We start from the raw sequence: 7,710 nt of genomic DNA on the forward strand, positions 1-7,710 counted from the left end.
GCCGGGGGCGGGGCCAGAGGACGGGCGGGGCGGCACCAGAGGGAGGGTGAGGGGCGGGGAAACGCCGAGGATCAGGCGGAGGGGCGTGGCCTTCTTACTAAAGAAGGCGGAGCCAAGAGGGTGGGCTGCGGCGCCAGGAAGGAGGGGAAAGCGGCCTGAAGGGCGGGGCCTAGATCGCAGAGGGCGCAGCCTTTAGGGGAAGAGGGAAGGAGGCCTGGAGTCGGGCGAGGGACTTGGGAGAGGATGGTGAACGAGCCACGGCAGAGAGGATGAGAGCGTGGATCCCTGGGTGGGTTGGGGTGGAGCTCGGGGTGCCATTGAGGAGGCGGTGGAAAGATTCTAATGCTCTGAGGTAGGGTCCCAGCCTAGATTTGCAGAGGGAGCGAGAAAGGGGGCCGAATGAAACGATTCAGAAACTTTTGGGGCACGCGGAGGAGCTCAAACGTGGGCAGGGCTAAAGCAACAGGGAATTATTCAAATATAACTGGGTGGGGTCGGATTCCAGGCGATTCCAGGTCTGCGAAAATTAGAAGGGTCTGGAGCTGTGTGCGTGAATCCTGGATGGGCGGGGCCTGGAAGAGAAAATAACCGAAGCCCCAGAGGGGAGGGGTCGAACTAAAAACAGTAAAGAAAAAAAAAAAAAAAATATATATATATGTATATATATAGCTTTTTGAGACAGGGTCTCGCTCTGTCGCCCAGGCTGGAGTGCAGTGATACGATCGCGGCTCACTGCAGCCTCGACCTCCCGGGCTCAGGTGATCCTCCCACCTAAGCCTCCTGAGTAGCTGGGATCACAGGTGTGTTCCACCGCGCCTGGCTAAATGTTAATTTTTGTAGAGACGGGGTCTCGCTATGTTTCCCAGGCTGGTCTCAAACTCCTGGGCTTAAGCGATCCGCCTGCCTCGGCCTCCCTAAGTGCTGGGGTTATAGGCGTGAGCCACCGCGCCCGGCCAAGTATGGTATTTACAGGTTTTGAGGCTGGGGGCTGTACCACTGAGGTGGGAGGAGCTTGGACTGAGTGTTGTGTTGAGAACACAGATTCTAGAATTAGTTTCCCTGGAACACCGGTTACTTCTGTGACTCTGTTTCTTCTTCCATATGTAAACTGGAGATGATGATGTATAACAGTGTGTGACACATTAGTACTATGTAATAGTTTGCCACTGGTACAGTATTATCTTTTTTCTTTTTTTTTTCCTGATTCAGATCCCAAACCCCGCTTTGTAGGTGCAGGAAACAGGAGACCCAGAAGTGTAATTCCTTCTAGTGACCCGCCTAAAGAGCAGGTCAAAGGACAGGAAGGAGATTTAGATGGTTTAAAAATCTCACAGCGGAGGGGATTAATGGAGGGGGCGGGCAGGTGTACAGGGTGGAGCCTTCCTGATCCCAGGGCTGAAGGATGGCGGTCCTGGCCCGCCAGCTGCAGCGTCTCCTCTGGACCGCTTGCAAAAAAAAGGAGAGGGAGGAGGGGAGGGAGGAAGAGGAGGAGGAGGAGGCGGGGAGCAGGGCCCCCGAAGGGCCTCGGTCTCTGTTGACAGCGCCGCGCCGCGCCCAGCGGCCGCACGGGGGTGCTGAGGCGTCTGGGGGCCTGCGCTTCGGGGCGAGCGCAGCGCAAGGCTGGCGCGCGCGCATGGAGGATGCTCACTGCACTTGGCTTTCGTTACCTGGTCTGCCCCCGGGCTGGGCCTTGTGTGCCGTCCTCGACGGCCACGGTGGGGCTCGAGCTGCCCGCTTCGGTGCACGCCATTTGCCAGGCCATGTGCTCCAGGAGCTGGGCCCGGAGCCTAGCGAGCCCGAGGGCGTGCGCGAGGCGCTGCGCCGAGCCTTCTTGAGCGCCGACGAGCGCCTGCGCTCCCTCTGGCCCCGCGTGGAAACGGGCGGCTGCACGGCCGTGGTGTTACTGGTCTCCCCGCGGTTTCTGTACCTGGCGCACTGCGGTGACTCCCGCGCGGTGCTGAGCCGCGCTGGCGCCGTGGCCTTCAGCACAGAGGACCACCGGCCCCTTCGACCCCGGGAACGCGAGCGCATCCACGCCGCTGGCGGCACCATCCGCCGCCGCCGCGTCGAGGGCTCTCTGGCCGTGTCGCGAGCGTTGGGCGACTTTGCCTACAAGGAGGCTCCGGGGAGGCCCCCCGAGCTACAGCTCGTTTCTGCGGAGCCTGAGGTGGCCGCACTGGCACGCCAGGCTGAGGACGAGTTCATGCTCCTGGCCTCTGATGGCGTCTGGGACACTGTGTCTGGTGCTGCCCTGGCGGGACTGGTGGCTTCGCGCCTCCGCTTGGGCCTGGCCCCAGAGCTTCTCTGCGCGCAGCTGTTGGACACGTGTCTGTGCAAGGTCCTGGGGGCGTGGCGTGGTACCTTTGAGGCTTGGTGCAGCAGAGGGAGAGAGCCTCGGGGTTTTGGGGAGGAGGGCTTTGATGGAGAGGCAAGAGTAAAGCTAGAAAAGGAGGGGATGGGGCTCAAGCGAAGGGCGTGGCCTGAAGTGGGCAGGGCCAAAATACAGGGGCGGAGCTTGAGGGATGCTTTGAGGCACGGGAGAGTTAGTGGAAGGGATTTAAGAGAAAGGGCGTGGTCTTTTGGAATGGGGCGATTCTGGGTCGTAGGAGCCGGGCCGGAAGTATTGATTAGTGCTGGAAGGTGGAAGAGCAGGTAAACATCAGAGCGGGCGGAGCTTTAGGGAAAAGGCATTGTTCTCTCAATTGGGAGGGTCTTAGGACCGGGTTTGGTCCCAGTAGGAGAGGATTGGCAGGTGGGTGGGACGCGAAAGAAATGGGCATAAGTAGAATGAAGTGGGGGACTTGAACCTGGGGATTGTTCGGAAGCTCTGCCTTCGACTCTCCCCCACCGGGCTCCGTTTTCTCCACCGGCTTCAGGGCAGCCTGGACAACATGACCTGCATCCTGGTCTGCTTCCCTGGGGCCCCTAGGCCTTCTGAGGAGAAGATCAGGAGGGAGCTAGCACTGGACGCAGCCCTGTGCCGCAGAATCGCTGGTGAGCAGACTCTGGGGGCCCAGCTGGAGGGGTGGTTGGCCAGTGAAGGCTCTGCCATAACTTTTTCTTTTTTTCTTTTTTTTTTTGAGATGGAGTCTTGCTCTGTCGCCTAGGCTGGAGTGCAGTGGCGTGATCTTGGCTCACTGCAACCTCTGCCTTCCGGGTTCAAGCGATTCTCCTGCCTCAGCCTCCTGAGTAGCTGGGATTACAGGCATGCACAACCACACCCAGCTAATTTTTGTATTTTTAGTATAGACGGGGTTTCACTATGTTGTCCAGGCTGGTCTCGAACCCCTGGCCTCAAGTGATCCGCCCGCCTTGGTCTCCCAAAATGCTGGGATTACAGGCGTGCGCCACTGTGCCCAGCCTACCTCTTTACTCTTTCTCAGAACTGTGTGCCTCTGCTCAGAAGCCCCCCAGCCTGAACACAGTTTTCAGGACTCTGGCCTCAGAGGACATCCCAGATTTACCTCCTGGGGGAGGGCTGGACTGCAAGTGAGTTGGGGTGAGGAAGGGTGGGGTGGAATGAGGGTGGGGTGGAAGGAGGAGAGTCCCCTCCTGAGGGCCTTCCTGTGCTCTCCAGGGCCACTGTCATTGCTGAAGTTTATTCTCAGATCTGCCAGGTCTCAGAAGAGTGCAGAGAGGTAAGGATCCTGTGTTCTCCAATGTTTCTCTTAGGAGAGGACCCCCCCCCCCCCCGGCCCACCCCTCTTAGTGACAGGGAAATTGAAGCCAGTGAGGATAAGGGATTTGCCTGATATATTTTATTCCTCTTTTCTCTTCTTTCTTTCTCTTCTTTTTTTCTTTTTTTCGTTCCTTTCTTTTCTCTCTCTCTCTTTTTTTTTAGACTGGGTCTCACTATGTTGCCCAGGCTGGTCTCAAACTCCTGGGCTCAAGGGATCCTCCTGCTTTGGCCTCCCAAAGTGCTGGGATTACAGGCGGGAGCCACTGCAACCCAGCCAGCTTGCTATATTAATACATTCCTACTCCCAGCCCTGAAGCATTGTGCAAGGCATGAGGAGGGAGACGCAGATGCAGAGAAGAGACTGTGATTCCCCTCCAAGAAATGTGAGCCTGCAACGCTCTACATTGCCCCATCAGCCCAAGTGCTTCCCACATCCAAGAATAAGATGGAAACATTCAGGGAATGCTAATGACCAATTCTAAGGCCTGGACGCACAGCAGATACCATCAGGACATACATGAGTATGATCCAGGTCTTAGACAAGAGAAGCTGTAATGGGGCCCAGATAGCTAAGGAGAATTTGGAGATATCCAAAGAGGTATAGTGGTGGACCAAGGCATGGAGTGGGATCAGGGAAGAAATGGGAGGGAGGAAGCTGGGTTTAGAGCCCCAAGGCCTTTGCATGGCAGAGATGGGAGTTTGGTGATTATCATGTTGATGAGGGAGGATTGTTGATAATTTCTCAGTAGCTGAAGGAGGTATTTGTCAGTTTTCTTTGAGTCGTGAGAGATGGAAGCCCAATTCAAGCTGGGAAAACAAAACAGGGAATTTACTGGGCCATGTAATTGAAGAGTTTAGAGTCTTAAGGCATGGCTGCATCTAGTTGTCAGATGATGTCATCATGAATGGTCTCTTTTTATTTTCTCCGAGTTGGCTTCATTACCTTTCAAGGTCTCCTCCTGAGGTAGCGGAGACTTGCAGCTCCAGGCTTACACCCCAGCAGCCTGTCCTCCCCAGTGGAGAAAGTTTGCCAATTTCCCCGGAGTTGCAGCAGTGGTCTTTGTGGGCTGGTTCTCATTGGCCACACCAGGTCACATGCTGACCAGTCACTGTGTCTGATTGGCCAGGCTGGGGTCGCTCTTGGGGTTGGGGTCCACTCCATTCAAACCTTAATGGATTGTGAGATGGGATATGGTAGTCCCTCAAAGGAAAAGGAAGAGGTGCCAGGAGACAAGACAGAATTTCTCATTACCTTCTCCCACATTTTGTGTTACAGAAGGGGCAGGATGGGGATGGGAAGTCCACCCCCACGCATTTGGGCTCAGCCTTGGACATGGAGGCCTGACAGCTGTTGTCCTTTGGGGATCCTTTGCTTCTCTGGGGCCTCAACAGAACTAAAGAAGAAAACCGACCCTTTCCCCAACTACATGTACCAGCGGAAGGAAGGAAGGCCAATGTAGGAACCCAAAATGCTTATTTCTTCTTCTCTTACTTCCCTCTTACAGAAAAGTCTTACGAATGGGGAAATTCCACCAACATCCAGACCAAAAAGAAAAAAGCCCAAAACGAAAAAAAACAAAAAACAAAAAACAAAAAAACCCCCAACCAAATGTTTTTGAAATATTCTGAGCCGAACAGATTCTGAGAGATAACCCAGTCCAATAACCTCTTTCCTTCTTATTACTCATCTGTTTTTGAGGGGAAGTAGAGTTTTGATTATTAAACTTTATTTACATAAGTGATTCCAAATACATTTTCTTGTAAAAAACAAAAAAACATGTTTTGCCTAGTCTGTTAGCAAATACGTTACAGGGCACCTGCTGTGTGCCAGGCCTTAGCCTCACAGTCATGAACCAGGCTGACCCACCAAGATCCTTGCCACCGTGGGGCTGACCTCTTGGCCAGGAGACACAGCAAACAAGGGAATCAATAAATAAAGTAATCTTGCCAGGCGCAGTGGCTCACATCTGTAATCTCAGCACTTGGGGGAGGCTGAGGTGGGAGGATCACTTGAGCCCAAGAGTTCAAGACCAGCCTGGGCAACATAGCAAGATGCAATCTGTAATTTTTTTATTTTTTTATTTTTTTGAGACGGAGTCTCACTCTGTCACCCAGGCTGGAGTGCAAGGGTGCTCTCTCAGCTCACTGCAAGCTCCGCCTCCCGGGTTCATACCATTCTCCCGCCCAGTCTGTAATTAATACTAAAAAAATAAAATAAAGGCATCTTGCACACTGACAAGTGTCACGAAGAAAATAAAACAGGAGGATGTGTTGAGAAAATGACTAGGGGAGCTACTTCGGGTTTTTTACTTTTTCCAATTTTTAAAATTTTAATTTATTTAATTCAGGTAGTTTTGAATGGGTAATAAATTCACTTGGTTTGAAATGCAAAGAGTGCAAGATGGCATACAATGAAGTCTTTCTCTATCCCTCTCACACTTCAGCCACTCAATTTTCCATGGTGGGGGAGGTGGCTTTTGAAACAGGGGAATCAGGAAAGGTCTCTGAGGAGGGGACAGTTGAGCAGAGACCTGACAGAGAAGAGTCAGCTCCGCAAATACCCCAAAGAGTGTTCTAAGGCAGAGGGAACAATCAGTATGAAGGCTTAGAAGCAGGATAAAATTTCCCCCTTTTTTTTTTTTTTGAGACAGAGTTTTCACTCTTGTTGCCCAGGCTGGAGTGCAATGGTGCAATCTCGGCTCACTGCAACCTCCGCCTCCTGGGTTCAAGCGATTCTCCTGCCTCAGCCTCCCAAGTAGCTGGGATTACAGGCACATGCCACCACACCCGGCTAACTTTTTGTATTTACTACAGACAGGGTTTCACCATGTTAGTCAGGCTGGTCTCGAACTCCTGACCTTAGGTGATCCACCCAACTCGGCCTCCCAAAATGTTGGGATTACAGGCATGAGCCACCAGGTCCGCCAAATTTGGCATTTTCAAGAGACTTGAGACATCCCAAGTGTGGTGGCTCACACTTGTAATCCCAGCACTTTGGGAGGCCGAGGCAGCTTGATTCCAGGAATTCGAGACCAGCGTGGGCAACATGGCAAAACCTTGTCTCTACAAAAAAAAAAAAAAAAAAAAAAAAAAAAAAAGATCTCTGTGACCACCAAATTAATCCCACACTCTCTATCTCACTGGTAACCCTTGCAATGAGTTTAAAGTGGACTTTTTACATGTATTAATATATGGTATTTTGGGTGTTTCCTTGATTTTTTTCATTCCCTTTGTATCTCTGGCAACTTTTTATCCACTTAATGGATGTTTTCATTCTATGTCACCCATGTCATTTACACACTTCATGCCACCCGTTTTTTTTAAGAGACAAGGTCTAAGTCTGTATCCCAAGCTGGAGTATAATGGCGCAATCATCGCTCACCACAGCCTCGAACTCCTGAGCTCAAGCAATCCTCCTACCTCATCTTCCCAAGTAGCTGGGACCACAGATGGATGATACCACACCCAGTTAATTTTTTTTTTGTTTTAGAGATGGGGTCTCGGCCAGGCGCAGTGGCTCACACGTGTAATCCCAGCACTTTGGGAGGCCGAGGTGGGCAGATCATCTGAGGTTAGGAGTTCGAGACCAGCCTGACCAACATGGAGAAACCCCATCCCTACTAAAAAATGCAAAAATTAGCTGGGCGTGGTGGTGCATGCCTGTAATCCCAGCTACTTGGGAGGCTGAGGCAGGAGAATCGCTTGAACCCAGGAGGTGGAGGTTGCAGTGAGCCGAGATTGCGCCATTGAACTCTAGCCTGGGAAACAAGAATGAAATTCTGTCTCAAAAAAAAAAAAAAAAAAAGAGAGAAATGGGGCCTCACTATGTTGTCCAGGCTGGTCTCAAACTCCCTGACTTCAAGTGATCCTCCCACCTTGGCTTCTCAAAGCACCAAAGCAATGGGATTACAGGCATGACACACCTTGCCCAGTCCACACCTCCTTAAGTTGCTGCTCACTCCGTGCTTCAGAAAAGTATGTCCAAGGGTTTCACTATTCCCTGCCCTCATCTTTTTTTTTGTTTTGTTTTG

General features: G+C 52.2%; 1 protein-coding gene across 1 annotated transcript; it reads left to right on the forward strand.

Annotated features, from left to right (window-relative positions):
• The first annotated feature begins 1,372 nt into the window (after positions 1 to 1,372).
• On the forward strand, positions 1,373 to 5,421 carry PPM1N (protein phosphatase, Mg2+/Mn2+ dependent 1N (putative)). The gene is made up of 5 exons (XM_004060965.5): positions 1,373 to 2,338; positions 2,877 to 2,994; positions 3,384 to 3,489; positions 3,578 to 3,638; positions 4,956 to 5,421. Exons 1-5 carry the CDS (start codon positions 1,403 to 1,405, stop codon positions 5,022 to 5,024), a joined length of 1,290 nt encoding a protein of 429 aa, XP_004061013.3. The 5' UTR covers positions 1,373 to 1,402; the 3' UTR covers positions 5,025 to 5,421.
• The last annotated feature ends 2,289 nt before the right edge of the window (positions 5,422 to 7,710 follow it).

Source organism: Gorilla gorilla, chromosome 20 (assembly GCF_029281585.2).
Source record: "Gorilla gorilla gorilla isolate KB3781 chromosome 20, NHGRI_mGorGor1-v2.1_pri, whole genome shotgun sequence".
In the NCBI taxonomy this organism is placed as follows: domain Eukaryota; kingdom Metazoa; phylum Chordata; class Mammalia; order Primates; family Hominidae; genus Gorilla; species Gorilla gorilla.

Excerpts from the sequence above, each read along its gene's own strand:
- PPM1N (XM_004060965.5), top strand. The coding sequence starts at position 1,403 with ATGGCGGTCCTGGCCCGCCAGCTGCAGCGTCTCCTCTGGACCGCTTGC. Across the intron at positions 2,339-2,876 it reads TGGACACGTGTCTGTGCAAG|GGCAGCCTGGACAACATGAC; the intron begins GTCCTGGGGGCG and ends CACCGGCTTCAG. Across the intron at positions 3,639-4,955 it reads TCTCAGAAGAGTGCAGAGAG|AAGGGGCAGGATGGGGATGG; the intron begins GTAAGGATCCTG and ends TTTGTGTTACAG.